Source organism: Lissotriton helveticus, chromosome 8 (assembly GCF_964261635.1).
Source record: "Lissotriton helveticus chromosome 8, aLisHel1.1, whole genome shotgun sequence".
Taxonomy (NCBI): Eukaryota; Metazoa; Chordata; class Amphibia; order Caudata; family Salamandridae; genus Lissotriton; species Lissotriton helveticus.
The window spans coordinates 914,955,261-914,979,573 of NC_136069.1; the positions used below are offsets into that span (position 1 = coordinate 914,955,261).

Consider the following 24,313-nt stretch of genomic DNA (forward strand, 5'->3'; position numbering starts at 1 on the left):
CAGCACTCGTTCACTTGGTTTCCCTCACTCCTGGCCCCTCGCCTTCCTAAAACCTGGACGTCCCCCTAATCCCTGTCTTTATTCTCTCTTTTGCTTTCCGGTCTTGACGGAGCGTCCCACCTTTAATCCGTGGTTTACCAATCTGGCGTCCCCGAAGAACATCCAGACGGACCCTGCAGCTTTTGCCCGAGAAAGACTTACCAGCCGGAGACGGAAAGCTCATATAAAAATAAAGCCATCTCTCAAATCATTAATCAAAGCCTCTGACTCAGTTAATCCTGTCCCTGCCGCCCCTTTACAGGCTGCATAGGTGACTAACGATTGCGTTGTGAAATATTGTGCAATTTAGCCCGTCATCTATTTTGATGATATACAGAGCTCCTTATAGCACTGTATGCAATGCATACCACGCTGAGATGGTGAGCTGGCTGTATGATCAGGCACACAGACTGTAGATCCAATGATGTAATACAGAGGTGACTGTGTAATTCTAGATGTATGCAGCAACAGTTACTGATACATTTTTGTTTTTTCAATTAATTATGATTGCTGCTTATAAATGTCAAATCAATGTGCATTTCTAGAACACACTGGTTACACAAACACCTGCAACCTGTCGAGAAAGTGCATTAGTCACAAGATTGAAGAGCGGTGCTTACTGTTAATAATTCACTCTTTGTGCACATTAACGTGCCCTCCTGAGTGGATGGACCAGAGCGACTTTATCGATTTGCCAGGCTGAGCAAACAAATACAAAGAACTAATCCGAGCAAGTGTCACGTCACCGTTTTGCGTCAGTGTCACTAGCATGACAGACGAAAAACAAATGTGCAGAGCTATTTCACTCTAAATAATATTCTTAAGTACTTGATACGGAACAAAAACGTGAATATTCAGTCCCCCCACCACCCAATATATATCTGCTAAAGCTCGCGTTTGTGTTGTCTTTAGATGATGTATTTCTCACCTGGCAGCTGGAGCTCCTCCATTTCAATCACCGACCGCTTGTTCTCAAAGTGTTGAACCACCAGCTGTTGAAGGTCTGCAGGTACAGCGTGTTTTGGCGCAGACTTTGCAAGAACATCAGAAATTTTCTTCTGAAACAAAGAAAAATAACACAGAATAATGAGCATTGGCAATGGCAGTAGGTCTGGCTTTAACGCAATTTTGCGTGATAATGTGAAGCATTACAAGGAAATACCAATAGCATGGGAATAGATATATATTTCTGTGGAAGCAAATAACTGTAGAAAATAATGGTGTGGGTTCAAAGGTCAGATGACAATGGCACTGTTAAGCCAGACCTAAAAATCCATGTAGGTTAAAGACTGCCCTCCTCCAATTTGCACTGCTGCCAGAGGAATACAACATAAATTATCTAGTTATCTAAGACACTTTAATAGCACTCCAGTGTCATATGTGTGCCCCTGAAAATTCAAGCTTAGGCACCTAGAGAAATAAACCAAATTATCACAGCTGAAGGGAGGGCAACCACGTTTTTTGTGGAAGCACACAACCTCTGCCCTGTCAAAATATATACTCCTGGCTCCCAACAAGTGGGCGGAGCCAAAGCCCCTCTAGAGATGCTCACATAACTGTCTGGCGACATCTGCGCTGTCAAGACCAGAAAGGGGTGCTCCAGCAACACATTATAAAGGAACTGCTTTGCCATCGTGCATTCATACTTCTACAAACTGTCCTATCAAGTAAGCACTCTCCAGCAGGGTCGGATTGGGATCACAATTCGGACCGGGCACTGATGAAAAAAGTGGCCTACATTCAGGAGGCGTGGCCCATATTTAAGGGGCGTGGCCCACATTCAAGGGGCGTGCCTTTCATGAAACACCATTTGCACAGACAAGGAATGAAAGTGGGAGGATACTGTTCTTGCACAGGACACAGGGCCAAGGTGACAATGGCCTACATGCTGAGCAACTAAAAAAAATAGCAAGGCCGCTTTCTGTCACAAAATTATTCCAGCCCTCCAGCACAGGAGCACCTGAAAAGCAGCAAAGCCCCTGCTATTACTAACCTACTTAGCCCTCCCCAGACCTTCAGCTCAGGAGCACATGAACCGAGGTAAGGCCCCTCCAATTAGTAAATTTATCAGGCCTCCAGGCCTCGGGAAAATGTCCTGGCAGGGGAGCACAGACCACAGCTTTCTGGGTCATCCAAGGTAGCCAGGTAGCCAGGGGGAGGCTGAGGTGAAGCTGGAGCATGGGAAGTGCCTTCCCAGTGTGTTCTGGCAGTTTGAGTGTTTACCATTTACTGTAGTATTACCCTTGTACCTGTGTATGGTACCCTTTTGTAACTTGCACACGTCACTTTTCTCTGGTATCACACTGTATGCTACCTCTCACTTTTGTTTGCTTTATATACTTGCACAAGTTCCACCATTGCCTACGTAACGTTTGTTCTTGTACTGGAGTGTCTGCCATTTATTGCAGTATTATACCTCTACTTGTACTTTGTACGCTTTTGTATCCTGCACACATATCACTTTTTCCTCCTGTAATGTACCGATTTCTACCTCATGTATTTTGGTTGCTCACTATTGTCACTTTTGATTCATGTAACTTAGCGTTTGCTTTTGTAATTTGTTCACTTGTAATTTTTCTCCTCATGTATTATTGCTGTTTCTAGTGTGAAGCGCTCCGACGCCTTCGGGTAAAGTCCGCGCTATATAAAATCGCATAAATAAATAAATAAAATAAAAAAATTCCAAACATCACCTGGCCCCCACAGCAAGACCCATTCTTCCTCGCCCACTATGCCCTGAATGTGAAGGGCTGTGGGCGAGGTGTTAAGACTAACACCGTTTCTGGGCTGCATGGGCCCCAGTGGGGCCGAGGTGAAAATGGCTCAAAGGCCTGAGAAACACCTGGCCCCCTGGGAGGCCGATTCTTGCAAACAATCACCCCTCCCCAGCCCAGCCTCAGCTTGATTGCTTGGCAGGGCAGGGGTGAAGGAGAGGCCACAGCTGACAATCTCTGTCCGGCCGCACAGCGAGGCTGCTTTCATTTTCTCTGTCTCCGTGCACTCTGTGGGCCGTTTTTTTTTCTCCCCTTTCCTAGTCCACTCTCTGTGGACTGGGACAGGGGAGAAAAAAACGGCCCACAGAGGGCACTGATACACCGGCCCTTCGGCCCATGCCCGAATGCCCGCCTTGCCAATCCGCCCCTGCTCTCCAGTACTTATAGAGAGCTGCTTGTATGCTCTGCGGTCACTGTCCTAATCACTCTTCCGTTCATCTATCCCTCATTCTACTTTATTTAAAAAAAGAGGAGTAGCAATGGAAAACTGTACCCTGGTATGAGGTGCAGATGAAAGAAATGAAAAAATATGACTGCATCATGGTCGACTAGGGGAACAGACTAGAGGCCCCCGCACTAAAACAAAAGTGGCCTCCATTAGCAAATCACTGCAGGACAAAACCAGCCTTTTGTTGCTTGTGTTCCGGTTCAGAGAGGATCTGGCCTAGCAGTCCGAGGAGGACTGTTCCTACTGGAGCTGAATCAAGGATGGTTTACGTATGACAATCTGAGGTGACATAGTGGGAAAAGGAACGATGGACTGGGATGTAGCCCTGAGTAATTGCCTGTGGATGACATTAATTCACGTATCTCATCCTTTACCTTTTTGTTTACTTCAGTGAAATGCCTTAAGGTCAACGGGTATGCCCAGACCTGACCCCAAGCTGCATCCGACCGAAAAGCCCCAACTGGGGTGAAACTGGTCTTGGGTTGTTGTGTTCTGAGACACAGCAGACTTGGTTTGACAGTTCGAAACGAACCCTTCCTGTTGGAGCAGGATCAAGTATGATTTGCATATGGCTTTGTGTAATCGGAGGTGGCATGGTGGACAATGGAATGGAATGTGGCTCAACTAATTAGCAGTGGTTGGGATTAATTCTAGCATCCGACCCATCACGTTTTCTTTCCTGAATTGTACTGGAGAGACACATGACAGTCAAAACTGGCTTTGACTCGGCGGCTGATTTGGGCTGCGGTGATACTGGGAGGCAGGGACCCCCCACACGAGATCTGGGGAGCCCGGCCGCCCGCGACCATACGGAGCAGCGAGGGAAGGTCCGGGCCGACCTGAAGGCGGGAGCGCCAGATAGACATCCGGAAGGCCCCGTCAATCGGTGCCGGTCCCCTCCTGGGCCTTGCACTTGGCTGCCGGCTGTTGCCCCGGGAGGGCGAGGGGTCCGGGCCCTCCTGAAGGCGGGAGCGTCATTCAACGGGCAGATAGACATCCGGAGGGCCCCGTCAATCGGTGCCGGTCCCCTCCTGGCCCTTGCACTTGGCTTCCGGCTGTTGCCCCGGGAGGGCGAGGGACACGTGCACTCGGACCTGCGCCTTTGTGAGCCCCAGAGGTGAGGAGAGACCGCTGGGCCCCTGAAGACTGGCGCATAGCATCGGGGGATACCTCTGGAGCCAGGAGGGGTTCACACGGCAGCCGACACCCTGAGAGGCATATCGACGGGGGGGCAGATACCTGGACGGCGGACGCAAAAGTGCACCGAGGGGTGAGGACCGCGGGGCCAGTCTTGAGGCCAGGGCAGAGGGAGCGACGGACCTGGTTGCCCCGCTGAGAAGAGAGCTGGAAGGCACCACGAGTGATAGCAGCTAACAGGCACAACGCACTAGGACGGTGAACGGCATTGGCGGTGCGGCTGGCTGGCCCCCTAGACCCTGGAAAACGAGTGTGGTGTGGGTGAGTGATCCTCCCCCGGTGGGACGTCGCCGAGAATCGGGGATACGTGTGGTGGGCCCGGAGTGGAGATCCCAGCTGCCACTGAACATGACCAGGGGCGGCAGTGGTGGTGGTGCCTCGAAACAAGGACTAATAGACAAATTTACGGGACCAAGTGGGGGTGCTGGGGCTTCTGGCGGCCACAAGGCTCCGAGGCCAGACAATGCAGCCCTCATGGCTGCTATTACACAATCTAGAGACATGTTGGAAGCGAAGATTGGGGCCATTGGGGCGGACGTCACCTTATTATGCCAAGATCTACGAAATGCCGTGGCCCGTGTCACAGAAACTGAGACCAGAATAACGGGAGTGGAAGATGATGTGGCAACCTTGAAGAAGAAGGTGGCCAACATGGAAGGGATTCAGAAAGGCCTCATGCTCCGGGCGGAGGATGCGGAAGGGCGGGCCCGGCGCAACAACTTGAGGTTCGTTGGATTTCCGGAGGACTGCGAAAAGGGCAACATGGAGGCTTTCCTGACCCAATGGCTAGAGGGATGGCTACCGCCGGAATCCCTTTCGCGCTGCTTCATAATCGAGCGGGCACATCGAGCGTTAACCCAGAAGTCGCCGGTTGGCGCTCGCCCCCGGCCAGTGATAGCCAAGCTACTCAACTACCATGATCGGGACACTATCCTGCGGCAAGCACGAGTAAAAGAGCCCCCTTATGTTCGATAATCAAAGGATCCTGATCTTCCCAGATTATACCAGGGTGGTGCAGCAACAACGACAGTCCTTTACAGCGGCCAAAGCACGCCTGAGGGACCTCAAAATCCAATATGCCTTGCTTTACCTGGCCCGCCTGCGGATGATATTCCAATCACGCACACTGTTCTTTAATACTCCAGAAGAAGTGTTTGCCTGGACCGATGAGACTGTCCGCATCAGGGTGCACACTCCGCCTGCTAGAGACTCTGATTCATCCTCGACGTCAGCGCAGCCACGGACCCCCAGACGATCGCGCAGTAGGAGCAACTGGAGATCCAGATCGTCGAGACGCACTCCCTCCAAGGCTGTGGAGAAGAGGGAAACCGCCGCTCCAGACACTCAAGGGCCGGATCAGTGAAGGTTCGTAGAGCTCTGTTTCAAGGTTCAACGTGGCGGACATACACGATCCGGACGCAGATAGACTAAGCCCTTGGGGATTACTGTCGGGAACGTGTAGTTGCTTATAGTTTTGCTGATAAGGGATGTGAGTATGGGGGGGGAGCGAACTAGAGGGCGGACACACACCCCAAGTTCAGAGGAGCTCATCTCCTAGGGGGTAGGTTGGGGATTGAGTGGGCAGTTCATGGGGATCCATTGGGATAGAAGGTCTCCGGTCTCCCGTTGGGGGTCGGGGATACCCTATGCCGTGACAGGTACTTCAACGTTGCTGAGGTATGGGGGGGTGGTTGGGAAGTTGTGGAGGAGTTGGGGGGGAGGGTAGGGGGGTTGGAGGCGGGGAGGGGTGGGGGGGAGGGTTGTGTGGCACAGTGTCATCTGGATCACTGTTCTTGGTGTGTGCATGCCCACTGTGTCCGTCGCAGTGCCCGATGATGTGCTTGCGATTGGATGGCGGTTGAGAGTCCTAGACGGGGGACACCTGTGGCATCTCTGAGAGTACTAAGCTGGAATGTGCGGGGGATGCTTGATAAAAAAAAAGAGGCGCAGTTCTGAGACTGGGGAAGAGGGAGAAAGGGGATATTCTCTTGTTACAGGAGACACATATGTTGGGCAATAAAACGCTCAGCCTATAGAGATATGGTTATGAACAGGTCTATCACGCTGGATTTGTGAGAGGGTCCCGAGGAGTGGCCATTTTGGTCCATCGTAGATTGTCCTACATCCACTCAACACAGTGGGTTGATCCACAGGGCCGATATGTGTTTATAAAAGGGATGATTGGCGCGGAGCCGCTGGTAATTGGGAGTGTGTATGCCCCGCCCCCACTACAGTGGTTGCTGATTGAAAAGTTGTACATGGTGTGGGCGGAGATTCCTGAGAGCCTTGCGGTGATAGGGGGTGATTGGAATGATGTTATGCAATGCCACATGGATCGCTGTAAACCTGGGGATGGCCAAGTTGCTGACACACCCACCAAACTGGGAGGTATGGTACAGGGAATGGGATGGGTGGACACGTGTCGCTATCTCCATTTACACAATCGGGAATATACATTTGTTTCAGCAGTACATAAATCGTTTTCAAGGCTTGATTACATTTTTGTCCCCAGAGCAGTGATAGGGAGGGTTGACGCGGCGTCCATCTTACTGCGCGGGTTGTCAGATCACTTTCCAGTAACAGTAGATATTACTTTAGACAGAGAAAGGCAGCCGTTTCGATGGCGCCTTTCGACTTGGACTTTGCAACAGGAAGATTATCAGCGCCACACGGGGGAGGCCATAGCCCACTACTGGGAAGATAATACTGGCACGGTGTCGGATGTAAGGACGTTATGGGAAGCCCTGAAGCCCACTCTCCGCGGTGCGGATATTGCCTGGTGCGCGGCGGCACGTAGGAAACGGAAAGAGGAATGGTGAAGGCTGAGGTGGCGGTAGAGCTGCTGAAAGCCCGATGTGGGGCGTCCCGGGACGGTGGAGATGTGGGACAGCTTCTCCTGGCACAGCAGTCCTATGCATCCATATTGCTTGATGAGGCTCGGCAAGTATGGCTGGCGACACGGAGCAGAATCTATCAATGGGGCGACAAATCTAGTAGAATGCTGCATAGGCTCTGCCAACACACATTTCAGGCGCGGGTGTTGCCGGGTCTCAGAGACGAAACTTGGGCCTCGATTTCGGCACCAAAAGTGCTAGCAGATAGCTTCGCTCGATACTATGCGGTCCAGTATGCTCTGTCGGAGAGTCTCCCTGCACCGGACATTGATGGCTTCATCGCGGCCCTCCCGCCCCGCGCACTCCCAGAGGACGTGCGGGAGCGACTTGAGGCTCCGCTGTCGGCGGACGAATTAGGCGCGGCCATGGGGGAGCTCAATACATGTAAGGCACCTGCGCCAAATGGGTTCCCGAGCGAGTTCTTTAAGAAATTCCATCTTCAGCTAAGGTCACACTACAAGGAAGCCCTGGAAGCGGCGAGAGAGCAGGGACTCCTGCCGGCGGACTGGAGACACGCAGAAATTGTTGTGTTTTGCAAACCCGGATGACCCCCTGACCGACACCGGTCCTATCGCCCGATTTCTCTTCTGAATATTGAGGCTAAGATATTGGGTAAGGCGCTTGCGACTCGGCTCCTCCCCTATATCACGGACCTGATTCACCCCGATAAGGCCGGTTTTATGCCCCGTAGGGCGACGAGACATAACATTAGATGAGCACATATAGCGGTGGAGGCGATTGGGAGGACTGGGACCCAGGCGGCGCTACTACTAGCGGACATCGACAGGGCTTTCAACTCCTTAAATTGGGTTTACCTCTTTGCACTCCTCCCACGTCTTAACTTTGGACCGCATTTTCTGTCATATCTGAAGCTGTTGTATACTGACTTGACGGCCTCGGTTAGGGTAGCGGGGGCTACATCTGTGGCCTTCCCCATAGGGCGAGGCACTCGGCAGGGGTGCCCCCTTTCGCCGTACCTGTTCGCTCTAGTTATGGAACCGCTGGCGGCGTGGGTTCGGATAGATGCGCAAATGCGGGGCTTTGAGTGGGAGACGGGACCATCGAACAGAATTGCACTATATGCTGACGACGTCCTATTTTTCCTCACAGAGGTGAATAGATCGGGGCCCAGAGTCTTGGAAATCATGAGAATATTTGGTGAAGTGTCGGGATTGTGTTTGAACCCGCGTAAATCTACCCTTTGGGTGATAGGAGATCGTGGGGGGATTGGACCGTGGGCATCTATACTGCAGGAAGCGACTGGCGGCCTTAAATATTTGGGGGTGTTTTTGACGGCCTCGCCCGCTATTGCGTGGAAACGTAATATAATACCTGTCTGGGACCGAGTGCAAGCGGAAATGAAGTCCTGGTCTCGTATGCCCCTCAATCTCTACGATAGGTCGGCTATCTTCAAGATGGTTGCCCTCCGCGCCTTTTGTACCAGCTACAGAATCACCTATATCCGATCTCGCCGCAGTGGTTCAGGCAAGTTAATTCGGCTCTGGGGCAGTTCCTGTGGGCGGGGGGGGGCGGTGCGAGTGGCCTTGCGCACCTGCTTTTTGTCCACGTATTGCGGGGGACTGGCGACGTCGGATAATCTGTCCTATTATCAGGCGTCCCACCTACTGGTTCTGAATGAATGGTGGTATGGGGACAGGGGAGACCCTGCCTATGCCCTTGAGCGCTACCTAATGGACCCTGAGACGCTCCATACTATTTTATACTCGGCACGGTTGAGGAAGGCGCTGCCCAGGGCCACCCAGGTGGTCTTTCAGATCTGGAGACAGTCGCTGCGTCGTATGGGATGGTGGGGCAGGCTTACGGGGGGAGACCCCACTCTGGCACAATGGGCAGCTGCCGGAGCTAGCTTCGCTGCGGGGCTTCCGCGGCTGGTATTCTATAGCCATTTCCACGTTAGGCCACGTTCTGAAGGGTACGTCACTTAAATCCTTTCAGGAGCTCAGTGAAGAATTCTGTATGCCCCGCATGCAGTTCTTTAGGTATTTGCAATTCCGTCATGCCCTCGCTCCAGCATTGGAGGGGCTGGACTCTTTGCTTGAATTCAGCCCGATAGAGGCGAAGGTGTTCATGGGGGACCTGGAAGAAAAGAAAATATCCTGAATCTACCAAACGCTAGTCACGCATTGCTCATCCTCTCTCCAGACACTGCGGGACACCGGGGTAAAGGATGTGGGGGAGCTAGGGGAGGAAGATTGGAGAGAAGCCCTAGAGTCCCCTAGAGGAGCGGCCATAGCAGTGCGTCTGAGATTTATTCAGTTTAAATACTTACACAGGGCCTATTACACCAGGGAGAGACTGTGGCGAGCTGGTTTGATTGAATCCCCAGTATGCTTGAGGTGTGGGCATGAAGTGGGCACATTCCTACATACGATGTGGGACTGTGGTGGCTTGACAAGATTTTGGTCTGGGGTGTGGAACTGCTTGTCCGAGGTGTTGGGCTGGGACCTCCCTCGCACCCCCAAACTAGGGCTTCTTCAAATCCTTGAAGGCGTTGGCAGCAATCTGTATAAGCGACACCTACTCCTGCTGGGTCTTGCAGTCGCAAAGAGGGATGTGGCTCAGGCATGGAAAGACCCCCGGGCTCCCAAAGTGGTAGTGTGGAAAAAGGGCCTCGATTTTTGTATGGGGTTGGAGAGGCCAGGTTTTGAGGCCAGGGGCTGCCCCAGGAAACATTATAAAATATGGAAAAGATGGGCAGAATACAGGGGACTCTGGCTGGAACCGCCAGCATTGTTAGGAGATGCAGAAGGGCAGGGGTGATGGGGATATGGGGGCAAACTGATACCCACTGTTATATATATGCAATTCTTTTCACAGGGATACAGAGACACTGTGCTGAGGGGGGAGTTGAGGGGGGCATGGGCTAAGGGCGGGGGGGCGGGGTCGGTGGCTGGGGAGTTGGGGGGGGGGTTTGTTCTCAGTAACTATGTAGATCATTGATTAAATTGTGATATGCTTGTGGCAGTTCCTCCGGAGTACGGAGTGCTGTGTCTTCTATACAATCTATCATTCCAGAATAATAAACAACGTTTTTTAAAAAAAACTGTCTTTGACATGTCGGAAAAGCCAATTTTGATATATTCAGAAGTCACCTCTAGAGTGTGTCTTGTAAGCCCACAGGGTGAGGTGCTACTATATAACATAGGGAAAATCCAGCCAGTACAATCACTTACAAATGCGGACACTGTGCTAGAGCTGACACTGTGATGTGCATGTTTTGCCCTTTTGAAATGCAATAAAGAGATTTTGAACGAAAAATGCGACACAAGTGTTACTTGCTACCATTTACTACATGCTCAGAGGTGCGGTGTTTTATGGCAAGTTGCGTAGTTATTCACCATCTACAGCAAACGTTAGTGCAAGCAAAGGAACAAAGCAAACAAGCAAAACACAAGTGGCTGCTATTTGCAGAGCTTGTTTTTTGCACAGTTTTTTTTGTATGAACAATATCCTTATGGCTACTTTGGAAGCGAGGACGTATTTTGCACTTAAATATAGCTGTTTTGAATTCTGAGTAATTGAGCATAATTTTGCACACTTACACAAAGGCAATTTACGCAAATTTCACATGCCCTTAATTGTGGCTATATGTCCTCGAATGTCAATGACCTGACTGAAAAATTCAAGGACTGTATTAGTCTACGTTAAAAGGCTCAAACTGACTTAAGTAATGCGACACTGTTCACAAAAACACTGTTATTTCAACAAGTAGACTTGACCAGACATATTGTATACCACCTCCACTCAGCTAACACAAAATAGGCAGGCTGTCTGATAAGGTGAGAACCAGCATCAAGGAGGATTGAGCATTCGAACAGCCCTTGGTCCAGCCCAATGGTGCTGGTACCCAAGGCCACTTTAACAGACGCAACACCAGACATCTGGTTTTGTGTGGATTATAGGGGGCTCACCTCTCTCACCAAGGCTGATGCTCAACCCATCCCCGACTGGATGAGCTCATAGAACGGTTGTGGTCTGCCAAGGTTCTGAGCACGTTTGACTTGACATCTGTCTACTAGCAGATTGCATTGACGTAATAAAGCAGATGTCTGTATTTCCACCCCAGAGGGCCACTTCCAGATTAGGGTGATGCCCTCTGGGTTAAATAATGCTCTTGCCACCTTCCAGAGGTTGGTCAACAGAGTCCTGGCTGGGTTGGAAGTCTTCAGTGCCACCTATCTGAATTCAGCTCTAGGATGGGACAACCACCTGTTCAACCTCCGTGAAGTGTTTCAAGCCCTGAGGAAGTCAGACCAGACTATCAAGGCCAGCAGGTGTCAAATAGGGCAGGAATGTGGGGTCTACTTGGAAACCAAGTTGGTGGGGGAAGGTGCAGCCCCAACAGGCCATGATTCAGACTATCCTGGCTTGGGAGCTCCCCCAAGACCCAGAATGAGATGAGAACCTCACTGGATACTTCGGGAGATTTATCAATCAGTATGGCACCATTGTTGCACCCTCGAAAGAGCAGGCTTCTAAGAAGCAGCACAAGAAGGTGATCTGGACAAAGGTGGCATGCAGGATGTTTTCAACACCTTGAAGGAGGCCATGGGTACAGCACCAGAGCTCAAGCCCCCTGACTTCTCCAAGCAACTCATTGTGCTTATGGACTCCTCAGAGCATGGCATAGGGCCGAACTCTCACAGCTAAACAAAGACGGCCTAGACCAACCTGTAACCTTCATTAGATGGAGGCTACTTCCCAGGGAACAGAGGTGTAGTGCTATGGAAAGGGAAGCTTTTGCAGTAGTCTGGACACTGTAGAAGTTGAGCCTTACTCCTTTGGGACTCACTTTCGGGTTCAGACAGACCACGAACTCCTCAAATGGCTAATGCAAATGAGGGGTAAGAATTCCAAACTATTGAGGTGGTCCATCTTCCTACAGGGAGTGGACTTTACAGTGGAACATTACTGTGGAACTGACCATGCTATTGCGGATGGTCTTTCTAGGTTCTTCCTCCTTAGCGATGAGAACTACCATGAGGGATGGTAGCTCTCCCTGATTTTAGCTGGGGGGACAGAGCCTCATTATATAGCATCATTAAACAAAATTATTTAAAAATGCAAAACATTTACTTATGCTTCAAAAAGACAACAACAATTCAAACATATCACATACCTGAATCCAGATGTTAACATTTTAAATGTGTAATTTGCAAAATCAACACCAGAATGCTAGAATAACAATTCAAGGGGTCTGTTTTATGTGGACAGTAAGAAGTATTCAGATGGTCTAATCACTGTACCTTTCTCTTCTTTTTTAATGTTTTGACGGCTTCCTCTTCTTTCACTGGCTTCACAAGAATACATTCAGTGGGCTGGAAAAGAAGATATTACACCATAATTATTAAGTATTTACATGCTATCATCCAAAATAAAATAAAGTAAAATCACATTACCATGCACAAACCTCAAACAAATGACCAGATTTTTAATGAAAGAAGCCTCATGTTTTTTAGACATGACGACAATAGAGGGGATAATAAGAAAAACAAAGTAGTGGTGAGGAAGGCTACACTAGAAATTTCTTTGAAAGAAATAGAAGAATTGTAAGATACCCTAGTCCTGCAAGATGCCCAGTCATGGCATCATGTAGCATATAAATGATTGTTAGACAACATATATTCAGAATGATCCTACTAAAATGCTGCTGCAGGGCCAGAAATCAAAAGTATATCTAGCTGATTTCTATCACAGTTAAACTATGAATTTTCCCTAATGAAAAAGTAGGAACATGTATGATCTAGAAACTCGATTGCGAAATTTATGAAGGACATATTACGTTCTAGGCATTTTCCTCAGAGTCTCACAGGTGCTTGAAGAAATACTTGTGCACAGCCTTCGTGGGTTCGGGGCAATGAGCTCTCGTTGGTGCTATAGTTGTGTGACTGTAGCAGAACAAAAATAGGAATGCACAAAAAAAGAAATATCAACTACGTTTACTGGAGTGTTTGGTATGCAGACTGATAAAGTAGAGGGCAAAAAATAAAATTACCGATATAAATTACTTTGTCTCTAGGGTGCACTATATTATACCTTTTTCTAGGCTTATGACTTAGAAGGGGTAAGCATGATGGTTTTGACAGTCAAGGTCTCATTCTCCAAGCTTGGAAATGCCCGCTTTATCATACGAACCATGAAGCATATGGGGATCATCTCCCTCCATGCCTTCTGGGATACTTAGTACCAGGTTTTTTGTGGTGCATGCGGTGTCCTCCAGCTTCCACGCGAACTTCTTGATTCCTTTGCCCTGTTCTTGGACAGATCATACCACAGACAGGGTTGTGTCTCCCAGATGAAAGAACCATTACTCCACCCCTGTCCTCATAGATCTTAACATGGTGAACTGCTTGGATATTTTACAAATTGCAGTCTGAGGCTTATACTGCGAGGTCTTAAGTGCAGCTGAGTCCAGTTTGTAGTCTCCTCTGTTTAGGCAGAGGAGGGTGTTTATAGATGCAAGAATAGGATATTACTACCAGCCCTGGTCAGGGAGGCCAATATATACGAGGCAGTGTTTATGCATGGGGAGACTTCCTGAAAAATAGTTGTCTCTGTTAATTGTGGACAAGTCCAACTAAAGCTGTTGTGCACCTTCTGGCTCCTCCTCTTTGTGGCAATTGCTACAGGCGGCTAATTGTATTAGATTTTTGTCAATTATGCCCATTTTATCCATTTTGTTCATGACCCCCTCAGCTCTTATTAGAGTCAGAGTCTCAGCCTGCATCATTCCCAATATCCGAGTCAATATCAGAATCATCGTACATTGGAACAAGCCTTTTCAATGCAATAGGTCTTGCAATACTGTAAGTCTGATCTATTGGCATTGCATTTTTATTTGAAACACCAATAGCTAAAACTCTTAGTAATGTATCAGTCACATGGTACAATGTGAACAACAGCCTGAAACAAGGAACGGTCAAGCAGCGATTAGGGAGGTGGTAGTGGTGGGGGGGGGGGGGGGGGGGGTAAGCTGCAAAGCAGAAGGGTGCTGGGAGACGGAGGACGAAACCAGCGCACTATAAGAAAGTTGTGTGGCCTCAATTATTGAAGCTCAAACGAGGCATGCCACCTCAGAGATAAGAGAGTAAAAAAAAGAAAGGAGTGCAGCCGGCATTAATATCAAGCTTTGCATGCTGCGCTGCATACAAAAATGTATAAAAAAAGGATTTGGAAAAACCACACTATAAGAAAGTCGCACGTCTACCATATTGGCTTTATAAAGAAATAAATATATTTTTAAACAAAAAGGCTTCAGGCGAGCCGCGCTACAAGAAAGTCACAAGGACTCCATTATTGAAGTACCAACGCGACATGCCAGTGTGCTTCAAAAGAAAATACTGCTCACAAATGGTAAAGAACAGATCCTGAGTAGCAATACATGTAACAAGGGCAATCCTTATGGGTGGGTACCACAGGAGAAAAGGCGGTAGGTACTAAGAAGGGACTAAAAAAGAGATTAACCAAAGGAACAAAAGCATTTGGATGGCCGGAACATGTGTGGTGCTTAATGCCCATATCCTGAATATACACACTTGATTACGGGTAATCTTCAATCACGCATTTGAACACATTTGTGTTAACTGTGATGTGCCCGCTGTTATGACCTGCAGTATTATTCCGGATTTAAACGCACACTTTATGACTTTGGATCTGCACACGTTTTAGTCATCTTGTCAAACTTAACTAAGTCGCACTCTTTAAATGGCCACACGCCACTCAGATGGTTACATATTTTAACACGATTGTAATGTCTAGTTGAGGCCCTGACCGCTCAATAACTTCACTACTATTGTTCTCCCTGCAGCGTTTATTCATGGAATTAGTTTCCACCTTGTGCTACATGACTCACTCTCGTCCTTGCTCCATTTAGGTAACCTTCCTTTCACTACAGTATAATCCAGTGAGCTAGCCTCTTCCCAGCCGCCCTAATTTGCCTTTCTCTCTCCGTTTTTTTAAACCAACCGTATGGTGGATTGCGCTTGCTTATAATCAGATAGGACTTCAAATGGTATCCCATACCACTTCCACTGGTAGGTCCAATCGACCAGCAGTTATTCTGTGCATCATGTGAAACACAGCCCACTCACTGCTGATTTATTTTGTCCAGAAAGGCTGTCCTCCCTTTTGTCCTGAAGAAGACCCGCTGTGGCTCCGTCGCAATCACGCACGCTCCTGGGTTGAAACGTCGACGTGTCCCGACAAACCATACCCTACGTTCTCCATTCCACGCAAAATAACAGAATGTTTAAGAGGCTTTTTGGAGATTCATATGTCTAGGGATGGATGTCCATTGATCCTAACATTTTATACACTTGTATAGCACTGTACATATAGTCTTCACTCAAAACACCTTGTCACTTTTAGATTACCTATTCACTTATAAGTCACTCGTCGCTTTATTCAATTATGAATGTTTTCTTATGACTGACATATTATTTAGTGACAAAAACATAAAAACAAAAACAAACACTGATTACATTAGCCACTTCAATGCGGCGCACATTTCCCCGCTGTGCGGGCAAATTCAACGCGTGGGCAAATCGGACGACCCCGGCTGTCCGAGCGCACGCCCACTGTGATGTCATGGAAGAGGATATACTAATTTTGATTGATTCAATCGATGTGTGTTTCCCTTTTCTATTTATGTACATTTAATGGTGGAACTGTAAAGCAATTACTCACCAAACAGAACCAGTTGTAGTATATTTTTCAGATGCCCAGGTTCTGAGGGACACTTGGTCACCCCATTAAATTTTATGCATATCCTGAATACAGCAGTTCTCAAAGAGACAGCGCAAGCATTGCCTAGGCAAGACCTAAAAAAAAGTCTGGAGCTTCCAACTCTGTTCCCATTAGCTGTGGAGCACCTGTTAGTTTTGTTTCAAGGGGGCGCAAAAACATTTTACTGTCGGTAAAGGTGGCTGGTACACTGCATAAACCAAGCATATTTTTCTTTTTAGGAGTGATCTCGATATATTCATGGCCATCCATGGTGTAGAGGAAGACACACTCAAGAAGTGTACCAGGCTTGAGGCTAATAGAACGTCACCAGTATGATGATTGCTATCGTATACTGGTCTTTCCTTGGCTTGCTGACCCCCGCCCCCTCCCTCCAATGAGGCCATCTGTTAATTCCATACTGACAACTTCTGCCAACCCCCTAGCGCGAGTGCCCTGTTTGCCCAGTCTCTGAGACAGTCTGATCAGTGTCGGACTGGCTTATATGGCAATCAGGCAGTGGCCGATGGGCTGGGAAACAGATCAATGTATGGGCCCATATTTTTAGCAGTTGTGAGCCGGTTTTATTGCTATATGAGCTGGTTTTTGCTGTTGCGTTCCCTGATATTACCACGTTTGTCGCTATCTGCTGCGCTAATGGGGGGGGGGGGGCACTTTTATGTTGGTGCCGGGGCTATTTTTTGTCCCAGTCCAACCCTGAGTCTGGCTATGGAGGGTTTATACATTCATTTTTTAGAGCTAATCGAAGGGGATGAATATATGCCTCTTACCTACAAACAGGGAAAAATTGGATTTCAGGCAGGAGATACACACCAGTGTCTCTCTCAGTAGTTCATAGAGAATCCTTAGCCACCCCCTTGAGGCGAGGCTGCACCACAGCATCCGAGGAGTTCTGTGTGACAGAAATTACACCATGATTGAATGACCTAGTAAAATGATTATACTCTCTCAGTTCTTAAATCTCATTAAAACTATACTGTTATTTTCACCTACTAGCTTTTTTCATAGAGTCAAAGGCATTTGAGATCACTTCATTAGGCAGTATAAACGGCCTTACTGCTCTCCTTGCTACTTACAGCTTTGGATAGATAAGGGAGGATGATCCCCTCCAAACCTAAAAAGTTATTATTGCGCTGCCTTTGCCAATCGCTGTGTGTTGTATGTTATACTGTAATGGGACAGTGTCATGACAGTATGTTTTCTATTTCCGTTGCCAGTGACAGGCACGTCACCGTGGAATGTTGGGAATGTATTTATATGACGTCACCTGTGCTGTTTGACAGATGACAGCTGTCTCTGTTCACGCTAGTTTATCCCGCTTCTGCGGGCCCTTGTTATTTCCATTAAACTTATCATTTCAACACCCATCTTATCCGTGTTGTTATATACTACAATTGGCGACGAGGGTCTTGTCCAACAAGGGCCAGCGGAGGTAGTAAAAGAATCGGCCGATGATTGATGATCGAGATCGGTTCAGGAGGTTATTGCGGGGAATGAGAACGAAGAAGCAGCACAAAGTGAGTAGAGTGCGACGGCAAATAGGCGCTGAATGAAGAGAAATAATGAACAAAGCATCAGCAGCGCGTAAAGTGAAGCCTTGATACTCATACGTGTGAAGTGAGGAAGTGCAACGAGTGAGGAACACGATATTTTTCTTGCTGCAGCGCTGTTCGTAACTTGAATTTAAATGAGGAAGCGTAGCAGTTAAAGGAACTGAAAATACTTGCATGGCATCTGCGCTCTTGAAATCTGACGAGGAAATCTTTCGCGCGCTTCGGTGTCAGCGCTCAGCTGAGGCGTCAGTCCATTACCTCAGCTGAGACGCGTGAAGCATGCCGGGAGCGCGCTGATTGGTGCGCGTCACACGTAAACAGCGTGCGGCCATTTTAACTGTGTTCAAACGATCGGCTTTACTAATGCAAAGCAGTTAAGGCATTTGGAAAATCACACGAACAGGAAATAAAATAAACGAGGAGGCGAATTGTGGAGCTAATATAACAAGTAAGCCACAGAATAATAAATCGGAAGCAAGGAAAAATAATTTTGAGTGGAAAGCTCTGTGGAAGTATTCAGAAAAGAAAGTTAAATATAAATAAAATGGCAGAATGTAATAATATATGTGCTCCTCCACGTTTCTTGGATGAGCCCGGTAAACCCACCATGAAATGGAAAAAGTGGGTGAGGGCTTTTGAGAACTACATTGTTTCTATAGATGGGAAAACTTTCGATGCTGAAAGGAAATGTTCTTTGTTATTCGGACTATTAGGTAAAGCAGGTCAAGATATCTTTGACAGCCTGCCTGAATACGAAAGTCCACCTGGGACATTTATTCCTCTGAATGAATACCAAGAAGCGTTGAAAAGATTGGAGAGGCAATTTGATGAGGAGAACAATATCATGGTTGCCAGGCATAAGTTTGCTCAAAGGAGACAACAAGAAGGAGAGTCTGTAGAAGACTATGTTGCATGTTTAAGAGTCTTGGCAGTGGAATGCGAATATGAGGAAATGACAGATATATACATCAGGGATCAGATTGTATTTTATTGTTACACTAAAAAGGTGCAGGAAAGACTTTTGGCATGCAAAAGACCAACTTTGCAGGAGGTCATAGATATTGCTAGAGGCATAGAGAGATCTTTGACTTCCACTAAAGAACTATCTTCAACAGGGAATAATACTAATGTGTTTTATTTACAGGAAAAGAAGAAGGGTGATGGTAAGACATTTGAAAGAAACATGAATGAAAGAAAAGTGGGAGGTAAGCAGCTATGCTGTTTTAGATGTGGATCAAGCGACCACTTAGCAGATTTTAAAAATTGCCCTGCGGCAGGGAAGAAATGTATTAAATGCAAGAGGTATGGTCATTACTCAACTCTGTGTAAAACAAAAAGAAGTAGCGGTAACACAAGTATAAATACAGTAGGAAATTTCGATGAGGAGATGTGTGCGAATATTGTTTTGTACATAGAAATGGAAGATGGTAAGATAAAAGGCCCTATTAGTGATGTCAAGATTGGGGAGGTAGAACTGAAATTTACTGCTGATTCAGGTGCCCCAATCACTACTATATCAGATACTCTTTTTGAGGATAAGTGGAAAGGTGTGGAATTAACAGAGTCTGATATGAACCCGAAGGCATTCGGAGAAAAGGACATAAATATGTTGGGGTATTTTGTTGACACGGTAACCTTTAAGGGGAGAGTGATTGAAACAAAGGTCTATGTGGCTGAAAAAGGAAGAATACTAGTAGGATGGAGAGATTTAGCCCAACTGGGGGTGGTTTTAGTCCCGGGGGCAAAAGACCCTGTGATACTGAGGGAAGAGTGGATGAATAGTATTTGTGAGGAAAGAGAAGACAATGATTTAAATACTGTTTTTCAAAAACATGATGATGTGTTCAAAAATGTAATTGGATGTGTGAAGGGGTTCAGTCATGACATCAAATTGAAAGAGAATGCAATTCCATGTAAACACAAGGTAAGAACAGTGCCTTTATCCGTGAGAAATGAGTTAAGGGAGGCGTTAGAAAAATTGAAGAGAGAAGGTGTAATTGAAGAAGCAGAGGAATCCGAATGGGTTTCTGCTATTGTAGTGTCAAAGAAGAAAAAGACAGGGGACATTAGGTTATGTGTAGACCTGAGATCACTCAATAGGAACATTATAATAAATTGTCATCCTCTACCAAAGATACAAGATATTCTTCAGTCAACGGCAGGGTCAAAATATTTTTCGCTCATAGATTTGAAGGCCGCTTATCATCAGGTGTGCCTCTCTGAAAAGTCAAAGTCATTAACTACCTTCATCACGCCGTTTGGAGCATTTAGATATGTGAGACTTCCTTTTGGCCTGGCGTCATCTTCAGGAGTTTTCCAAAAACTCATGGATGTCTTGTTTGGAAGGATGAAAGGGGTAGAAGCCTTTCAAGATGACATTTTGTTACATTCAAAAACTGAAAATGAACACGTAAAATTGATTGGAGCAGTTCTGAGGATCTTGAAGGACAAAGGCATGACAGTTGCTAGAGACAAATGCAAATTCATGACTAAAAAAGTGGAATATTTAGGGCACGTCCTTACTGCTGATGGCATTCTACCCAAGGACGATTTGGTTCGTGCAATAAGGGAGGCCCCTGAACCTAGGAATAAGGATACACTCAAGTCATTCCTTGGCCTGAGTGAGTATTATGCGAAGTTCATCAAAAAGTACGCAGAAATGGTGGGTCCACTCAGGAAACTGCTGAAGAAGAATGTAAAATATGAGTGGAACAACGAACAAGCTGAGGCATTCAGATTAGTCAAGGAGGAAATAGCCAGAGCGCCAGCACTGAAACCATATGATCCACAACTTGACAACATTGTAACTGTAGATGCAAGCAATGAAGGGATAGGGGCTGTGTTTTGCCAAAGGAAAGGAAATGAAGAAAACACAATAGCTTTTATTTCAAGACAGCTAAATGAAACAGAGATTCATTACAGCACTATTGAAAGGGAGACTTTAGCTTGCGTATGGGCTGTACACAAACTCAAAGACTATCTGTGGGGTAAGATTTTCAAACTGGTAACTGACCATAAACCGCTTGTGTATATGATGGACGGTAAGGGTCGGGGCAATGGCAACGCAAGCTCCAGACTGATCAGACTAATGTCGAAGCTTCAAGAATTCAACTTCAAAATAGAGCACATAAAAGGAGGAAAGAACAGCAGAGCGGATTGCCTGTCCAGACTGCCAGTGAGAGAAGAAAAAGATGAGGAACTGGATGACAACGAATGCATAGTTGCGCATATTGACGCAACAATAATGTGTAAAGGATCAATAAGTGAAGAAGAATGGGAAGAAAGTACAAAGGAAGATACTGTTTTGGGAAAGGTGAAAGAATATGTACAATCCAAATGGCCACATGTGAGGAACATGCCAAAGGAACTAAAAAATTATCAACAAGTGAGTGATGAATTGACTCTTGAAAATGGATTCTTGAAAAGGGGTGAAGTCTTCGTGCCGCCATTGGGACTCAGGCAGAAAATAATTCAAATGGCTCACAGAGGACACCCTGGCACCACGGCCACAAGGAACGTTCTAAGAATGCACTATTGGTGGCCGGGGGTGGACAGCGAAGTCAGGAATCTTATTGACAAATGCGAACAATGCTTAAGATCTGACAAACACTGGAGAGTGGAGAAAAATGAATTACAGATAGTGCAAATCCCTGATGGTCCCTGGGCTAAAGTGGCAATTGATTTTGCTGGACCATTCAATATTTTGCCAGATGAGTGCAAATATCTGATAGTTTTGATGGACTACTACACCAAGTGGGTGTGTTACAAATTCGTGAAAATGGTTACTACGGAGGTAGTAATAAAATTCCTAGATAAGATCTTTGAGAGAGAAGGGCAACCAAAGGTCATGGTATCTGATAATGGGTCACAGTTGGTATCACGAGCAATGGTCGAATTTCTAGGTAAACGTGGAATAAAACAGGAAAAAACTCCTCTCTACAGTCCCAAGAGCAATGGCCAAGTAGAGAGGATGAACAGGTTCTTCAAAGAAGGAATCCAAATGGCTGTGGCAAATAAAATGGATGTAAAAGAATTTATTAAAACAAAGATCAATGCGTACAACAATACGCCCAAGGAGGCTACGGGGTTTACTCCGTTTTTCTTGATGAGAGGGAGAGCATGCAACAATGCCATGACACCTAAAATAGGTGGATGGGAAAAAACAGCTGTTGAAGCAGGACAAGTATGCAATAAAGAACTAAATGTGAGGGAGAACGTAATATGTAAGCAAACGCAGAATAAAATGTATTCTGACAAAGTAAACAGAGCTAAGGATAAGATCATCACTCCTGGTGATTGGGTGCTAGTGAAAAAACCTGGTTTGGTGAGCAAAGGAGAGTCAAGACTCAGCAAACCAATGAGAGTTGGAAAAGCTTCAGGAGGAGCAGTGTTTGTTGAAGGAGAAGGATGGCGGAGTAAAGATGATATTGTAAAACTGAAACCAGGTCAAGAGCAAATCATAATGAGAGAAGCTGAAGAGGGAGAAGGTAGTCTAGATGAGAGTGTCCTGGAATGGGAAGATGTGTCTAGTTGCTCAGAGGTGTTACATTCAAGTGCAAGTCGAGAACGGACTAGGGATTCTAATGGAAAATCCTCCAGACTCTCCTCCGGTTTGAAGGATACTACTTTAATTCAGGAAGATTCCATGATAGACTATGAATCAGAGAGGAATGAAAATGTTGTAACTGGTATGAATGATGTTGGTAACCATCTTGATGAGGGGCAAACTTCTAGAACGGGCAGAGTAATAAGATTACCTACCAGACTTAAAGACTACGTCATGGAATAAATTCAGGTTGTGTTTTCATGGAGGAAGGGAGATGTTGTATGTTATACTGTAATGGGACAGTGTCATGACAGTATGTTTTCTATTTCCGTTGCCAGTGACAGGCACGTCACCGTGGAATGTTGGGAATGTATTTATATGACGTCACCTGTGCTGTTTGACAGATGACAGCTGTCTCTGTTCACGCTAGTTTATCCCGCTTCTGCGGGCCCTTGTTATTTCCATTAAACTTATCATTTCAACACCCATCTTATCCGTGTTGTTATATACTACACTGTGTAAAGATGTATCCATTCCGGGGAGGCTGCAACTTTAGTCTCTCTAATCGGGTACAATATCTCCATCTAGGTTCTACAATCCATCCTACTACAAACATACTCGATTCAAGAAATTGTTAGTATATGCTTTTATTTTGAAAGATATTGCTAAAGGATTGGCCATTCCGAGTATTACTAGATAGGGGGCATTGTGGGGCAATACAGATTTTCTGTCTTTCTCAAATAACCATGTTTCAACTCCATGAGCCAAACCTAGTTTGAAAACTGTTGCACCGCTATATGAGGGGAAGCTATGCAGTCCTTTGAAGAGCTTTGTTTAAGTAACATATCTCATGAACGGATGTTTTCAAATATACACAGATGATCCATCTTTTCGCATCTATCAGTAACCAGTTTTAGTGTGTCTCGCATTCCACTGATTGAACTACTTATGAGCCATAATAAAAGGGATTTAATTGGAAAAATACATCAGATTTCCATTCAAGAGGAGCCCGGATAACTTGCACATTCTCAGCGATAAAGGTTCTTGCAAAATTATTATTAATATTAGCATTGATGAGATCAAGATGTAATTGGGCTCAACAATAAAGAGATCAAAATATTAAAACGTAAGACACACCACTATTAAGTTCTCAAATATTTGTATTACACTCCTATATGATTGTCAAGTTGGGGGTGTTATCCTAGCTTGGCTTGCTTTTGGTGTGGGTCTGCTATGGCGGATACTATACATATTTTTCCCACGTTATTTACACAATTGCTGGTCACATATTTTTAAGAAAATATCTAAACCAAATGGGGTAGCAATTAAATATGCTCCTAAGCTAATTATCTGAAAATTCTCAGAAGGAATACCGTTCTAACTTACCGGCATAGTTTTGATTATAGTGACAACTGATGGGGGTTGTATTGCTCGTCTATGGCTGGATGCAGACAGTGTGCAACCTTCTTTATAGTGGGACTGCAACAAATGATGGACGGAATGCTGAATGATTCAAACATTCTCCCCCAGTCAAGAGATCTGGGTTAAATCCACTTTTCTTTTGCCCACTAAGCCACCCCAGTTTGGACCCAGCCATTTGCAAATCAGTCTTGACCCTGTGCCTCAAGCGAACAGTCCAGACCGAACTACCAAGCCAGCTCCTCCCTGGACAGGAAACATGCATCCTAGGACCGGTTTCAGGTTATGTCACCCTTCATCAGCAAGGCTAGCTTGAATCCAGTGGCACAGTGAGCAAAGGACCCACGTCTGGGCATACTCATCCCACTTTTTGCATTTGTCACCCCGAGTGGGACGGGTATGCCCAGACGTGGGTACCATGCTCTCCATGTCACTGGAGTCAAGCTATCCTGGCGGAAAGCCCAAAACCGGTCCTAGGATGCTTGTTTCCAGTAAAGGGAGGACCTGGCCTGGCAGTTCGGGCTGGACTGTTCCCATTGGGAGCAGGGTTAAGACTGATTTGCATATGGCTGGGTCCAAACTGAAATGGCATGGTGAGCAAAAAAACGATGGATTTAGGCCCATATCTCTGTACTGGGGTAAATGCATAACATTGTTCTGCATTCTGTCTATAAATTGTT

General features: G+C 46.4%; 1 protein-coding gene across 2 annotated transcripts in view; it reads right to left on the minus strand.

Annotated features, from left to right (window-relative positions):
- The window catches only part of CMSS1 (cms1 ribosomal small subunit homolog), a 1,475,838-nt gene that overhangs the window by 180,544 nt on the left and 1,270,981 nt on the right, over window positions 1-24,313 (minus strand). The window contains exons 4-5 of one of the 2 annotated variants that reach the window (XM_078657737.1): window positions 12,620-12,691; window positions 968-1,094 (exon numbers count right to left, since the gene is read on the minus strand). In XM_078657737.1, coding sequence (XP_078513863.1) covers window positions 968-1,094; window positions 12,620-12,691 — 199 coding nt within the window. Of the gene's footprint in view, window positions 1-967; window positions 1,098-12,619; window positions 12,692-24,313 lie in introns of both variants that reach the window. The other variant, XM_078657736.1, reaches the window with a different exon arrangement.